Here is a 15,596-nt window from a genome sequence, read left to right as displayed (position 1 = left end):
ATCTGATGCAGCCTCTGGCGAAAGATATAAAGCAACTCTTTTCATTTTCCTCATGTCTTCTCCCTAGGATTAGATTTCAGTTTTGGCTTGGGTATTTACATGTATTTTGTGAAATTCCTGTGGGTTCACTAAAAGTAGTACTACAGTTGTCTGAACAGAAATGGATTGCCCGTCTCTTCCAGATATGGTCCCAGAATGTTTCTTTACTGATGAGAGGTGGTTTAAAATCAGGTGGTTTAAAATGAGACTATCAGCTTGTCTTCTTTTTTTTTCCTCTTAGAGAGATGATGGTAGTGATGGTAGCTTGAGTGATAGCCACATATCTCCTCCAGCCAAACGTACCTTGAAACATGCAGATTCTGTATGCAAAGACAAATCAAAATCTCGCAGTACTGGGCAGCGAGAGGAATGGAGCATCTCAACTGGACAGTCCCGGTAAGAATGTTAACAGTATTCAAATATTTGTCTAATAGAGTTCTGCCCATTTGCTTGAACCCTGTAAATCTCTTGAAAAAATGTCAAATCTCCATCCTTTTGCAGTGAAACATGTTATAAAAAAGTGCATCTACTGCTCTAACGGCATCCCCTGTAAAGGTTTCCCCCTTCCATAGCAGAATAAAATGAGCCCTGTGTCCTGATGTTATGGTATTAATGCATTTCCTGGCAGTTAATTATGCGGAGCATAGACAGTGCAATGTGGGACCTATACTTTGAGGCGAAGGTGATAACTAGATTTGGAGTGTTTGTATGCTTTTGCCAGTAAACGTGGATTTCTTATAATCTCTATAATTTCTCAATCAGTCACGTGCTAACGGAAGCTTCTTTGTTTAGAACTTTATAATAAAGAATAAAAATAAAGCCGAGGCTTCTGGCTTCATGCATAAGTCCATGAGACACAGCTTGTTCCTTCTCCCCCCACTCGACCACTTTATTTCGAATGAAAAGCTTTGTTTGTGGAGAAGCATCTGTTGCTTACATTAAAACATCTGCAATTCCTTGTGCTGTAAGTGCCGCAATACATTCCGTAAGATGAACTAGTTTAAAGCACTGTGCCTTAAAGTAGAATGAATGTGTTGATCTCTCCCTGTTTGCTACATGACTACCTGTCAAGGACTCCTCCTTCAGTCTTTCTATGCTGAGCTGAGCCATTATTTGTCCTTGCATGTTGTCCAAACCTGGGCTCGTATTTCAGCTCTCCCAGAAAAATCACAGCCTGTAACTAAAGTTTGTCCTATGCAGTGAAGTCAACTAGGAGAAAGTTTTCTTGGTTGTATCAGTGTAGGGGGATTAAAACCATTGTACAGAGGTAATATATAGCACACTTCAATCACTCTTTCCCCCACAAATGATACTAGCCTACAAAAATGTTTACTAGCCAGCTGGGAGATGACAGAAGATGTATGAAGAGCTGTGCCACTCTTGAAGGAGCCCATTGCATTTCTGTGCTGGACATATAGGATGCTGTTTTCCTCCTATGGCTTGGTTTATATGTTGGGTAATGGAGGGATAGAGTACTCTGTCCCTCTCTTTCCAGTCTGCTCACTCGTCTGCATGCAGTTCCTTGTTGCCTATGGCTACCAGTAGCTAGTGCTTAAGTACAAAGCTGCTCTGTTTTACTATGTGGTTCCCAGAATTGCAGAGATAGATGATAATGCTTTTGGTTTTCTGAAGTTAAAGTTTAAATTGAACTCATGGTCTCAGATGTCCGAAAATTGCACAACTAATGTACATTGTTATTTAAGCTGATAAATAACTATGCACTGTTTATGCTGGTTGGAGTTGACATATAAATATCCTTATGCTTTCCCCCTGCTTTGCCAAGGGAATAAATTGAAATACTGTTGCACACCGCCACAGTAGAGAAGATCCTCCAATGCTCTAGTTGCAATCTTCAGACTATCTTCAAGGGAAGTTCAGTATAAAGCTTGTTACAATAGTCTAAACATAAGGTTACATGAGCACACATCACAGTGGCAAGGTTATCTTGATCCAGGACAAGCTGTGGCTGGTGCAGCAGCCAGGACTGGTAATAAGCACTTTTTGTCACTGAGGCTACCTAGGTCTTAAGTAATGATGGTGGATCAGGAGAACCCCCAGACGTAAGAACCTGCTCCTTCAGAGTGTGTGACTCCATTGAGGACAGGTCAAAAACCCAATTCCTGGATACGACATCAATGTACCAGCAGTACCTCTATCTTGTCCAGACTCAGTCTGTTTGATAGCCCTAATCCAGCCTATTACCACTTCCATGCAGTGGTTCAGCACTTACACAGCTTCAACCAGTAAATGGATCTGTGTGTAATCCACATAGGGGTGACACTGAACTCCAAAACCCCAAATGACTGCCTCCAGCTGCTTCATATAGTTTGGGGACAAAATCGTACACTGCCAGTCCCTGCCACACAAATTTCCAAGGCATCTAGCAGGATTCTTCCATTGCTAGTTTTTGGAAACTGTCCTGCAGGTAGAAGTGGAACCACCACAACTCAAATACCCCACAGATGTCATTGGTGATATCAAAAGCTTTCAAGTTTTCAAGAGGAATCAACAAGGTTGCACTTTGCCCCAACTCTGTACCAAAGCTGGGCATGGAGACTGTTTGAAATGGGTTCAGATAATTAGTTTAATCCAAGCACTCCTGGAGTTGCCTGGCTATCGCCCTTTTGAGAACCTTTCCCCAAGGGAGGATATTAGCTATTGGCTATTGGCTCCAGAGAAAGCATCTTGAGAAGGAGGCACTCCATTGCCTCTTCTAAAACAAGAACAGCCACACAAAGACACATTGGTAGCCACAAATTGAGCCGCCTTTGGCACCATCACTGCCATACAGTAGGCACAACTATATGTTCTTACTTGTGCTTGGTCATCTTTGCTGGAAGTCTTGCACTATAGCTTTCCTGCTTGCTTCATTGCCTGAAGTAGTAGTAGTAGTAGTAGTAGTAAATATTTTTTAAATTTATACCCTGCCTATCTGGCTGGGTGTCCTCGGCCACTCTGGGCGGCTTACAACACATAAAGAATTGCAAAACATTAGACATAAAAAAATTCCCAATACAGGGTTGCCTTCTGATGTCTTCTAAAAGTCATCTGAAGAAGTGTGCATGCACACGAAAGCTCATACCAAAATAAAAACTTAGTTGGTCTTTAAGGTGCTACTGAAGGAATTTTTTTATTTTCTAAAAGTCAGATAGTTTTTTATTTCCTTGACATCTGATGGGAGGGCATCCCACAAAGATGAATATAACAACAACAACAAAACAACAACAACAACAACAACAACAACAAAACAACAATATAATAATAATAATAATATATTATTATTATTATTATTATTAATAATAATAATAATAATAATAATAATTACTACCCCGCCCATCTTATCTTGCTGGGTTTCCCCAGCCACTCTGGGCAGCTCCCAACAGAATATTAAAAACACGATAAAAGAACAAACTTTGAAAAATTCCCTAAACAGGGCTGTCTTCAGATGTCTTCTAAAAGTCAGATAGTTTTTTATTTCCTTGACACCTGATGGGAGGGCGTCCCACAGGGTGGGTGCCACTATCAAGAAGGCCCTCTGCCTGGTTCCCTGTAACCTCACTTCTTGCAGTGAGGGAACTGCTAGAAGGCCCTCAGAGCTGGACCTCAGTTTCTGGGCTGAATGATGGGGGTGGCCCTGGAAAACAATTTTTTAGGCACTTAGCGGTAAAGGTGTTACAGGTGCCCGTTCCCTTTCACCATTTCTTAGTGACACCAATGCCTCAACAGGAGCACCAGTAGTGTCAACTTGAAAATCCCCCAGAGCATTCAAGAATCCTGGTTCCATAATTCTTTGCAAATGGACCATCTTAACTGACCCCCCCCCCCGCAGTGTGGAGTGGGGCAGAACTTGCTAGCTTTGGCCTAAACCTGACAGGAAGTTGTTTATCCATGTTTCATATGTTTCATAGAACATCTCCTAGCATCTTTACTTTTACTCTTTGGAGAAATATTTTAAAACTGAATGCCTAATGGTCCTGCCAGTCACTTCCTGTTTCAGAATAGAGTAAATGCTTCAGGAATTTTTCTGGCAAAAATCTTTTCCATTTGTCTACTGATAGCCTTATCAGACAGGTGAAATGCCGTAGTTATTTGTTTGCTTTATATTTCTCAATTAAACACGGTATCTTTGTGTGTGCTCTACCACTGAGCTATGACACGTTTCCTTTGGGTCTACTTTATTTTGGAAAGTACTTCAAATTTGAAATCTATTCTTACTTTTTAAAACAGAAAATTACAGTTCTATAGAATCAGTGTACAGAATACTTGTGTCTTATGAGTTCTTGAGCTGATCAATAGAGTGGCTGTGAATTTTGTTTATTTAACTAATGAATAAAGCATAAACCTGCAGTTGGCAAAAAGAGATGTGGTGTGTTTTGTAAAATTACTGTTCAGCTAATTCCCACCATTACTTATTAAATAGTTTTAACCTAAACTATGAGCTAATATGTACACTGCAGCTTAGCAAGACTCTTAAAAATCAATACAAATACTTTGGGGTTTTTTTTGTTTTAAAAAATGACTAGGGAGGAGCACAGTGACTATGAGCCCCTCTATTGAAGCCTGTATGTACTTACTAACCATATTTTGTCATGCAAGCCAGGTCTATGTTTCACATTGCCTAAATACTGGCTTTTGAGTCTTCACCTTAAGTGGAATTCGGTTTTTTTATCTGAACAGGTTCACAGGTATAGATTTTCTCATCAGTGTGACAGTGATGGGGAAACATATCTGCTAAAATTATCCTGGACATACAGCTATTTACAGTCTTGGAACCTGTCACTGATTAGCCCTGTGAAGCTTGTGTCTAATACCAGCACAAAATTGTGGGAATGTGTTAAATAATCATAATACGCAAGTTTTTGCTGTTTCAAGATCTCTGTTATATGACTGCTTCATACTAATATGTTTTGACATTTGAGAGCTAATGTTCTGCAGAGAGAGACAGTCTCATTTCATTGTTGATTCCCTGGGCGAGCTTGGACAAATCTGTAGCTCTTTCTCATTTCCCCATCCACAGGTGTTGAAGAATAGATATCTATTGTGAAAGAGAGTGAGATATAAAACTACTAATCTGAGAAGTAGTTTACTATGATACTAGCAGTGGTCATATTCAGTCTGTAACATTTAGGTGTAATGCAAGTTATGTGTGGCTTGCAACTTTTAATAGAACAAATAAATATATTTTGCAAATTTAATTATTTCGTAGGTTAACTTCTCAATCTGGTGCTACATTACCAAATGGACGTAGTTTATGTAAGTACTTCATTTTTTATCTATGGCCTCTCCAATTAATAGTGATTTTTGTTGCTGTTGTTCCCTTGTTTTCTGTCAGCAATCTGATGTTTTTTCGCCCATGCAAACGAATGAATTACAAATAAGATTCCATGCAGCATTCTTTGCCATGATTTTCTTCTTATCACATTCACACATTATGTTAATTGTAATCTAAAAATAGTTGCTACTCTAAAGAAATGAGGATAAATATAAATCAATAGTGAAGTGGGAGGCTATGAAATGAAAAGAAGTGATTTTTATAAGGAAATTGCTTGTTTCTATTATGAGGTTGAAGCAGAATTGATAAGGTGTTTTTTACTTTTAAAAAAAATAGAAGTAGACTAAGGATTTACTAAGGCTTGACCTTTAAAGCCTTATGCGGCTTAGGACCCTCTTACCTACGGGACCGCCTCTCCTGGTATGCCCCGCAGAGGACATTAAGGTCCACAAATAATAACATACTGGAGATCCCGAGTCACAAGGTGGTTAGACTGGCCTCGACCAGCCGACCTGGTGGAACGTTTTCTCTCAGGAGATTAGGGCCCAGCGGGAGTTGTCATCTTTTTGTAGGGCCTGCAAGACAGAGCTGTTCCGCTTGGCCTTTGGACTGACTCAGTCTGATGTTACCCTCCCCATAGGCTTTACCCTACAGATCCTACAGATATTTAAATGAGGTTGCACTTGTAGATTCCTAATTTTAAAATTGAATTTTAACATTGTATTTAATCTGCATTTTAATTGAATTGTTTCTTTTATGCTTGCTTTGATATTCTTGTTGTTAGCTGCCCTGAGCCCGGTCTTGACTGGGAAGGGTGGGGTATAAATGAAATTATTATTATTATTATTATTATTATTATTATTATTATTATTATTATGGCTAAAAATAGCTAGAAGATATTGCAGGAGGAGGAGGAGGAGGAGAAGAAGAGAGTTCAGTATAGTGATTAGGATCTTGCAAGACCATGGTTCAAATCCCCACTCAACCATGAAGCTCACACTGTGACCTTGGGCCAGTAATTGTCTCAGCCCTAGCCTACCTCACAGGGTTATTGTGGGGATTAAATGAGGGGGAGAACCATGAACTCTACCTTGAGCTCCTTGAATAAAAAGCGGGGATATGAATGCAATAAATAAATAAATACATAAAATAAGCAGAGAGACAAAGTGACTTACCTGAATTTAGACATGTGGTTGATCTGTCAAGTTGGAATGTAATAAAAGTGATCCCGCAAGGAAAGTGAGAGTGGACAAAGTATCTACCTAGCTTTCTTACTCTACTTGTACCTTTCATATTTTGAATTTATCATTATTAGCATGTAATTCTTATTAAAACATTTAAAATCATTTCAGCGCTCAAAAGCAATTCTCTTCGTGGGGAGAAAAAGGTTGATGGGGACCATGCTTGTATAAATGGAGGTAGAGAAATTAGAAAAAGTTGCAGATCCAGAAAAAACAGATTTGAAAGTTTGAATCAGAGTTTACTATTTGACCAACTGGTAAACAGGTATGTGGAAATTTTCCAATAACATTTTCTAGATTACTGGCTTTGTTGACAGATTATTTTGTTTTCAGATTGCGAGAATACATCCTTTAACCATTCCTAAATTGCCTCTAATTAGTTTCTGATTCAAGTGTTTGACATATAATTAACAAAAAAATCCTAGTGCAGTACTGTCGGTCAAAATATTGAAATTTTTGTTTAATAACACACAACCATGCATACATATTGGTTTCTTTTCTGGATTATTTTAGTTTTAACTCTGTTTAACAGAGATTCTGATCTTTTTCTTCAGCTTCTAACATCCTATGGTTTTTGCAAAGTTATTGAATCTGCAGATGCCAACAACAACGATTGAAACTATAATAAATTTCATACTTGGACATTATTATGCTCCAGTTTTTATCACGGTTTTATTTCAGTGTAACTCCTGAAGGCAGGTGACTTTTATTCTCTTTGTCACCTATAAAGCAGGGGTGGCTATTTTTTTAAAAAAATGCTATGGGCAATTTACAGCCACCCCTCCCAAGTACCACATGCCAGTGGTGTGCATGGCCAATATATTTGCAGACTGCACGTGCAGCATACATACGCAAAAGAGACCACAAGTACACTTGCACATGCACACTCATGCAGTGCGCATGCAGTCATAGACTTAGCTAGATTTTTACATGGTAGAAAAGGCACCAGCATTTCTCATCATATTTTTTTCTTCTCAGAAATTTAGGCCGAGCTAGCATCCATTATTCATGCTCATGCAGTTTGTAACTGATTAGGTCATACAGCATTCCATGAGTACATTGTATTCACAGAATACCCAAATCACAAAATTGTCATCTCACAACTTGCTGTGTTAACACAGATGTTAACACAGAGCACACACACTCTTTCTCTGCAGGATGAGTGTTATTATAAAGTTCTCCCCACCCTAGCAGTAAGGTGGTGGTGGGGAAAGTGAACCTTTTCCTGTTCACTGTAGGACCCATGGAGAATAAAAAGAGTGTTCCCAGGACACCCTCTCCCCCCATACCTGTACTAACATGAGGAAAATGCTGCTTTTTATTCTTCTTCTGTAGAGAGCAGGTATCACTTGATCTTAGAGAGAGATGAAGAGAGAAAGCATCCTTTTGCTTTCTCTTGATGGAGCAATTTCTAACGAGGACGCAGAGCGCTTAATCTCAGTGCTGAGCACTACTGTTTGCATAGGTAGTATCACATATCATATAAAAACAATGTTCGTATATTACAGCACTGCTGAAGCTGTTCTTCAGGAAATGGACAATATTAACATCAGACGGAATAGGCGATCGGGTGAAGTGGAACGGTTGCGCATGTGGACAGATACAGAGTTTGTAAGTTCAAGTTTCCAGACCTCAAGTTATAAAAATACACCCTTTCAATTTTAAACATTTTGAATACGTTGTTTCTATGCAGCGCTTTAAACAGATGAATAAAATATAGACTCCAGGTTTTTTAATTATAAATTAATATGTTTGATTCATTTGCAAATAATCATGACAGCAATGGAGCAGAGAGGGAGAGGCAAAACTGAATTCAAATTCTGTGTGTAGCACATATTTGGCTGATCCATCTTTGGGTTTGCAAAGTTAATATAGACCAGTTCAGCTGTTGTTTTTTTCTACTGTTGAGTGGTCAGGGCCTGTATTGTTCCTGTGATTTCTTGAGGCCCCCCTCGAACAGTACAACAGCACGTTTGACAGCTAGTAATAGCTCAGGGAGTTGTCCTAGTTCCTATCTCCGACAACTCAGCAGACTTTCACAACTGTTGAAATGTAGTGGCAAATGGCTTGGTAAGTGAAAGCCAATTGATGAGGCAACAAGGCTTCCTCTTTTATGAGCTGGCTAAGTTGCAACAGCCCCGCCCTCCCAAGCAACCCTATTGGCTACTGGGAAGCTGTAGCTCTGTGTGGTAGAATCCCAGAGTCTCTGGTTCCTTTCTGTGGCTCCCAACCTTTGGGCAGCATCTCTGTGGGCATCCCATTGCTGCATGGTGGCAAGAAAACCAAAGAATTTGAACAGAATAATTGGGGGCACTTGCACTGTGCACCACCTGTAAGTTCCAGAATGCTGAATGTGCTCCTTTCCCAAAAATGTGAACGCTTGTTCAATAGCAGATGCTCCACTATTACAATAGCAAATATTTTTGTATGGCATAAGCCTTGTGAATATACATGCTGTAACAAATTTGTTTTGTTGGTCTTGATGTTGTAGTAGTAGGGAAATGATAACATGCTCACTGTGTCTTCAATGTCAGTAGCTGATTTATAATTGCCTATGGTCCCAAGCAGCACTTACTGTATATTCCTGCGTATAAGACTACTTTTTAATCCAGGAAAATCTTCTCAAAAGTCGGGGGTCGTCTTATACGCCGGGTCGTATTTCTTATACGGCGAGTATATCCCAAACTCTATATTTTAAATGGAAAAGTTGGGGGTCGTCTTATACGCCCAGTCATCTTATACGCCGGAATATACAGGTATTTCCCACCTTGAACACTTCCCAGATGATGTGTGTTTCTCTTTTTACAATGCAGATTATTATGATATTATATTTATTCCAGGAAAACATGGATATGTATTCACGTGTCAAGAGGAGGAGGAAATCACTGAGGAGAAATAGCTATGGAATCCAGAACCACCATGAAGTTTCCACAGAAGGGGAAGAAGAAGGTAATGACAGAGGTTAGCTAGCTACCTTTGTAGGTGATATTGAAAATGTTTGTGTAAAAAGCCAATATAGGGGTTACAAGATTATATAGTCATGGAATTGCTGATATCTTTAAATTTATTTAGTTATATCCCACAGACCAAAACAATCTCTACTCTGTACATATTCAGTCAATTTACTGAACGGATTGATTTTAAATTCTTTATCACCTGTGATAAAATTTATCCTGATATATTATGAAAATACTCTTTGTGACCAAATTCTATCTATCTATCTATCTATCTATCTATCTATCTATCTATCTATCTATCAGAATCATTTTTACAAATTAACAAGAATCCTTTTACAAGAGTCTGCAATGAAGTTGTATAAATTCTTTATTTGCCTTTTATTTCTAGAATCTCAAGAAGAAGATGGAGATATTGAAGTAGAGGAGGCAGAGGGAGAAGAAAACGATCGTCCATATAACCTGAGACAAAGAAAAACAGTGGACAGATACCAAGCGCCTCCTATAGGTAAGAGAGAAGCATAAACATGCACACCACTCTTCCTTAATTTTAGTAGCTGTGTTGGTCAGGCTGTCTTCAATGCATAGCAAGAGAAATGGTACCTTTTTACCAGACTATTTTTTTAACTGCTGGAAGCCCAAGTTCCTTTCATAATATTTTTCTTTTTGCACTGGGTGTTCTTTGAGACATTATTGCCGCATTTGCATGTTGCACTACAGCAATACTCAATGAGCTTAGGCAAGCCTCGAGCTCATGCGTTCTTCCTTCCGAATGAATAGCTGGAAGGAGGTCAGGTGCTTTTTCTTTTTTGTAATTATGGCTTCTTATAACATCCTAGACTAACAAACCATGGTTAAAATAGACTGGTTTGTTTGAAACCATGGCTTCAAGTTAATGTTAACTTGTTGGTTTGGATAAAATGTCAAACCACAGTTAAGAAAAAGGCATCTAACCTTCCAGCTATTCAGAATGAATTATGTATGGTTCTAACTGTGTGTCTGTTTCACTGACAATTCTTGTAAAACCTCTGCCATTTAGGTATGATGAGATTAGCAGTAGGACTTTGCTCTCCTGTGTGACTCCTTTTCTCTCTACCCTCTTGCTGCGTGCAGCAGTGATGGGAAATCTGTGTTTCTCCAATTGTCGGACTCCAGATCCCATCAACCCCAGCTAGCATAGCCAGTGCTCAGGGACGATTGGAGCTCATAGTCCAGCAACAGCTGGAGGACAACAAGTTTCCTCTTCTTTAAAGAAGTGGGAGAGCCCATAATTAATTTAAATAGGAAATCTGCTCGGTTGCACCTTTTAACTTGTATTTATACTTGTATATTTTGGGAGCAATCCAGTGGAAGTTGTACATACGTCTTAAAGAAATGAGTGTGATTTGAGTAGGGTTGCCATACATCCAGAATTTCCCGGACATACCTGGGATACTGCAGCTGCAAGCAGTGTTTGGGCGAAAATTTTCAAAACGTCTGGGGAAAATCCGGACATATGGCAGCCCATGCCGGCATTCTTGTTTTTGCTGAATTTCCTCAGAAATAGCTCAAAAACATCCAATTTCTTGGCGATTTTGTAAATAAAGCTATTTTTTGCAATATAGCAACCCTAGATTTGAGAAAACTGATTTGGAGAAAAGAGGATGCTGGAGTTTTTAAAAAGTTGTTTATTTATTGCTTGCTTGCTTACATAAAGTTCTGAGCTTTTGCAAGATACCTAACAGTAAGCATGTACAGTGGTACCTCGACATCTGAATGCCTCGACTTAACGAAGGTTTCGACTTACGAAGTCGACAACCCTGGAAGTTTTTTTGCTGCGCGCGTGTGTTCTGCGCCTGTGCAGAAGCACAAAATCGCACTTCACGCATGCACAGGACGCTTCGACAACCGAAGACTTCGACTTACAAAGAGCGCCGCAGAAAGGATCGTCTTCGTAAGTCGAGGTACCACTGTAGTTGTTTGTGTAAATCGGTAAGAAAATAAAAACAATAGTACACAAATTTGTATTGTTTTTCAAATTGGTTTGTCTTCTCCAGTGCCCGCACACCAGAAGAAAAGGGACAATGCGTTGTTTGATATACATAGATCTCCTGCAAGAAGAAGCCATATTAGGTAAATCGGTGGTCACCAACTTTTTGGGGCATAAAGATACATTTGGAATTTTGAGAGAGTGCCATGGGCACCAGTTTCTCTTCCCCAAGTCACTTCCCCCCCAAAGATGTAAAGAGATGTAAAAAGATGTTTCTGTAACACACACATAGGGGAGCAGGAAGTACATTGGCGTTAATAAACTTGGTCTAATATATCATGGTTTATTAGATCAAGTCGCAACAGAACCAGACCATAGTGAAACATTTCAGATATCATTATAAACTAGAGCTTTGAATTCTCCTGTTTCGAACAAATCATGCTTAAGATTAACCATAGTTAGTTGGAATTCGATAAAATGACAACCTGCAGTTAATAAAAATAGAAGTAAAAGCTTCCAGTCTTACATGCTGATGAAGCAGGGTTCCTTTCAGTTCAGTTCCTTTCACAAGAAACTGGTCCAGTTCAGTGTATGAAGATAAGGTGGTTTTCTCTGCTTACTACATTTTTTTGGCGTTCTTAACTGTTAGCATTGGAATGCTGAATACATGCTGTTCTTCAGTGAAATACTTTTGTTGCTTCCATAGGAGAAAGAAGCATGCTATTCATAGCAGTGATACAACCTCTTCAGATGAAGAACGCTTTGAAAGAAGAAAATCTAAGAGCATGGCAAGAGCAAGGAACAGGTAATTTTTTGTTCTTCTTCTCAACCTTGGAGAATAATAGCTTGGAGAATAATAGCTTCACTATACTTGGTGAAGCTTGTCAGACATGCAAAACTACCTTATTCTGACTTGGATAATTGGCTCATCTAGTCTAGTATTCTCTGCTCTGACTGGCAGCAAGTCTGCATGGTCTCAGGATTGGGGTCTTTCCCGGTCTGCTCCCTAAGTGCTTTTTAAATTAAAGATGCCTGGGATGTAGTCTGAGACTTTGCTTGCAAACCATGTGGTTTATACTTTTTTATCGTACAGATTTTGTATCTTTGCATGTGTCATACTCATACTACTTCTTGTAAATTAGTCTTTTCGTTCTTTGTCCCTGACACTTAGCGACACTTTTCCTCTGGTGACTGAAGTTATTAGTATTATGTTGGGACATATTGAAACATCGTATAGTTTTCCACTTGACATACATTGGATGGCAACCCTGCTCACTGTGAAATTGAATGTGACCTAATTGGGTGCTGTTTTTGTATCTGTATTGAAACAGATGTCTGCCTATGAACTTCAGAGCAGAAGACTTGGCCTGTGGAATCCTGCGTGAACGAGTGAAAGTTGGTGCAAGTTTGGCTGATGTAGATCCTATGATTCTTGACAAATCGGTGCGCTCCATCTATTTGTCTTCATAACTATACATCTATTTTACAACAAACTAATCGGAATTGCTAATCCGAAGCTTAAATAAATGCATAATGAGTTGGTTAATAAAATCAGCACTCGTTGTGTTGTACTGTATATTGCTGACTCAAAAAAAAGGAAACCATAAATTACACATCCAAAGTTAAAAATAAATTCATAGTTTAATAAAACTGTTCTGTACCTGACATAATACGTTACCTGGTTGTGAATGCCTACCTGTCCCGTACCTAATACGTTAGATAATAGGGCAAGTGGAAGCATGGGTACCAGAGAACAGTTGGGAGCCTTAAAATGCTCCTGTTTGTACCTTAGTAGGGGAGACTTGTTGTCAGTGTCAATCAGCTGATCAGTGGTGACAGCAAGCCTGCAGCAGTCAGCTGAGCTGCGGAGTACTCCATTGGGGCTGGCAGTTAGCACAAGTGCCCCTTTGCATTGCTGTCTTGAATTGAAACCAGCAATGCCAAAGGATCTTCTATAGGTATGGCAGGTGCTGTACCTGCAGAAGATTTTTTTCTTCTGGGATCCCTTGATGTCAGATGACTGACACTTGGGAGACTCTGTCCACTATCAAAATGGCCATGGTGGGGAATGATCCGGGAGGTGGGGATCCGGCCCACTGCCTGGATCCTGTTCCTCACCCCTGTTATAAGCTTATGTTGATTATACATGAAACCAATAGCTAAAAATACTATTTATCTCCCTTTCAGGTGCGCTTTGATAGCATAGGTGGACTGAGCAATCATATTCATGCACTTAAGGAAATGGTCATATTTCCTCTTCTTTATCCTGAAATATTTGAAAAATTCAAAATTCAGCCTCCAAGGTAGGTAGATTTTCCCCCTTCATATTTTTTTTTTGTATTTGACGTATATTGTTTTAATATATCATGCTTGAGAAAGAATTTAGCAGACTCTGGGATGTACTATGCCACTTGCCCCAAGATGTCAACACAGGTGAATGAAGAGTGGTGTTGAAGGGACTATTCGGCAGGCTAAGTCCACCCTTCACTTGTTTCTTGAAGAAACCATTCAGCACAACTAGTTGTAAAGTTCAGATTAAGTTAATTCCAATACATACAATTAGAAGAGCTATGTATTTGGCTCGATCCAGTTGACTTGGAGCTGTGATGGGGTGGTGATTGCAAAAGTAATTTGAAGAGTGTACAACTGGGTTTAAAAAAAAAAGTTTAGTTTGCTCAAATATACCTAAGGGATTTTACTGGATGATGGTCAGGACCTCTATAGCTTGTTGCTGTGGTTAAAAAGGGGGAGTTAATGTGAAAGGACTGCTGAACCAAACATTTGCTTTTCTTTTGCAAATGTGTGTGTCAGGCCCTTTCTGAAGAATAAAGCAGAGGCGGCTTTTTGTGTGTGGTCTAAAGCATAGTAGCATTTTGGTTTTAATCGGACTGGTGAAAGAAGTTACTGCATTTTTGGAGATTCATGCAGTGATGTCAGAGGAGATGATATGTGTTAGTCAGAGCCTTTAAAATAACTACAAGAAGTTGGCAAAAAAGGGTTTCACGACATGGCAAACTTGTGCAGCAGGAGCTAATCTAACAGAACCAATATGTTAAACCATAGAATCAACACTCTACTTTTCCTCTTGTGCCTTAATTGATTTTCTCTGCCCTTTCCCTCATTTTGTAAACTGCTTTGAGGTTTTTACAGTAAGGTGGTGTATAAATTTTTATGAAATAAATATATTGGGTAGATTTGCATAAGGGTAAGAGAACTTGAGAGAGAGAGAGAGATGTTCGGATTCTAATCTTACCAGTAAAAACTTTTCCTCTTGGCAATCAGTCTTTAGAAATATATCTGATGATATTGTGATATTTTAATCTGTGATATTGCACTATAACCCACTGGCCTGGCAGCTGACATATCAACAAGAAGTGATAGACTTACCTTTCTCTTTATATGATTTGGAACAGAGAGAATAATTATCACATTCGCAAACAAAAAAAGAACATACCTGAAAAAGAATGTTGGGCACTTCACTATTGGCATTCCTACCATGTGGGTAACAAATATTTCTGCATCGAACAAGAAACAAAGAAATAGTGATTACTATATTTATCCATTTGTCTTCAGGGGCTGTTTGTTTTATGGTCCTCCTGGAACAGGTAAAACCTTGGTAGCTAGAGCTCTGGCCAATGAATGCACACAAGGGGAGAGAAAAGTTGCTTTTTTCATGAGGAAAGGAGCAGACTGTCTCAGCAAATGGGTTGGTGAATCTGAACGACAACTTCGACTCCTCTTCGATCAAGTTAGTACACAACATTATCTCTTTGATAGTTTCAACCAAAACAGGATGGGAGTGCTTGTCAGAAACGTTTTCATTGGAGGCTGTGATTCTGGAGGCAGGGATGTCAAAAGGGGGTAAAAATTCACCTATTCACACAGGAAGGGAAATAAAATCTAGGGAGCACTGCTCTTGCTCTGAACTATCTTCATTTGCAGTTGGTGAGGCCACGTTGCCAAATCGGATTAGCTACATAATGTCATAGCATCATCATATTTTCTACAGGAACTTTTGCTGGAATCACTGCAGGAAGAGAGGAAAGGGGTTTTTATTTAAGTAGCAGCAAAGTGTAGGCAAGAATGGCTTCACATTAACAAGCACAAAAGGGACATTAAAG

The 15,596-nt window shown here is 39.3% G+C and overlaps 1 protein-coding gene across 5 annotated transcripts in view; it reads left to right on the top strand.

Moving 5' to 3' along the window:
* ATAD2B (ATPase family AAA domain containing 2B) overlaps nucleotides 1–15,596 on the top strand; it is a 61,221-nt gene that overhangs the window by 6,359 nt on the left and 39,266 nt on the right. For 3 of the 5 annotated variants that reach the window (XM_060272441.1, XM_060272440.1, XM_060272442.1), the window contains exons 2-12: nucleotides 281–435; nucleotides 5,246–5,292; nucleotides 6,664–6,817; nucleotides 8,061–8,163; nucleotides 9,393–9,513; nucleotides 9,898–10,014; nucleotides 11,543–11,618; nucleotides 12,182–12,280; nucleotides 12,807–12,918; nucleotides 13,663–13,778; nucleotides 15,049–15,223. In XM_060272441.1, the coding sequence (XP_060128424.1) occupies nucleotides 281–435; nucleotides 5,246–5,292; nucleotides 6,664–6,817; nucleotides 8,061–8,163; nucleotides 9,393–9,513; nucleotides 9,898–10,014; nucleotides 11,543–11,618; nucleotides 12,182–12,280; nucleotides 12,807–12,918; nucleotides 13,663–13,778; nucleotides 15,049–15,223 (1,275 nt within the window). The remainder of the gene's footprint in view (nucleotides 1–280; nucleotides 436–5,245; nucleotides 5,293–6,663; nucleotides 6,818–8,060; nucleotides 8,164–9,392; nucleotides 9,514–9,897; nucleotides 10,015–11,542; nucleotides 11,619–12,181; nucleotides 12,281–12,806; nucleotides 12,919–13,662; nucleotides 13,779–15,048; nucleotides 15,224–15,596) is intronic. The other 2 variants (XM_035109985.2, XM_035109984.2) reach the window with 1 other exon arrangement.

This window comes from Zootoca vivipara, chromosome 3 (genome assembly GCF_963506605.1).
Source record: "Zootoca vivipara chromosome 3, rZooViv1.1, whole genome shotgun sequence".
In the NCBI taxonomy this organism is placed as follows: Eukaryota; Metazoa; Chordata; class Lepidosauria; order Squamata; family Lacertidae; genus Zootoca; species Zootoca vivipara.
This window is presented reverse-complemented; position numbering and strand designations above follow the sequence as displayed.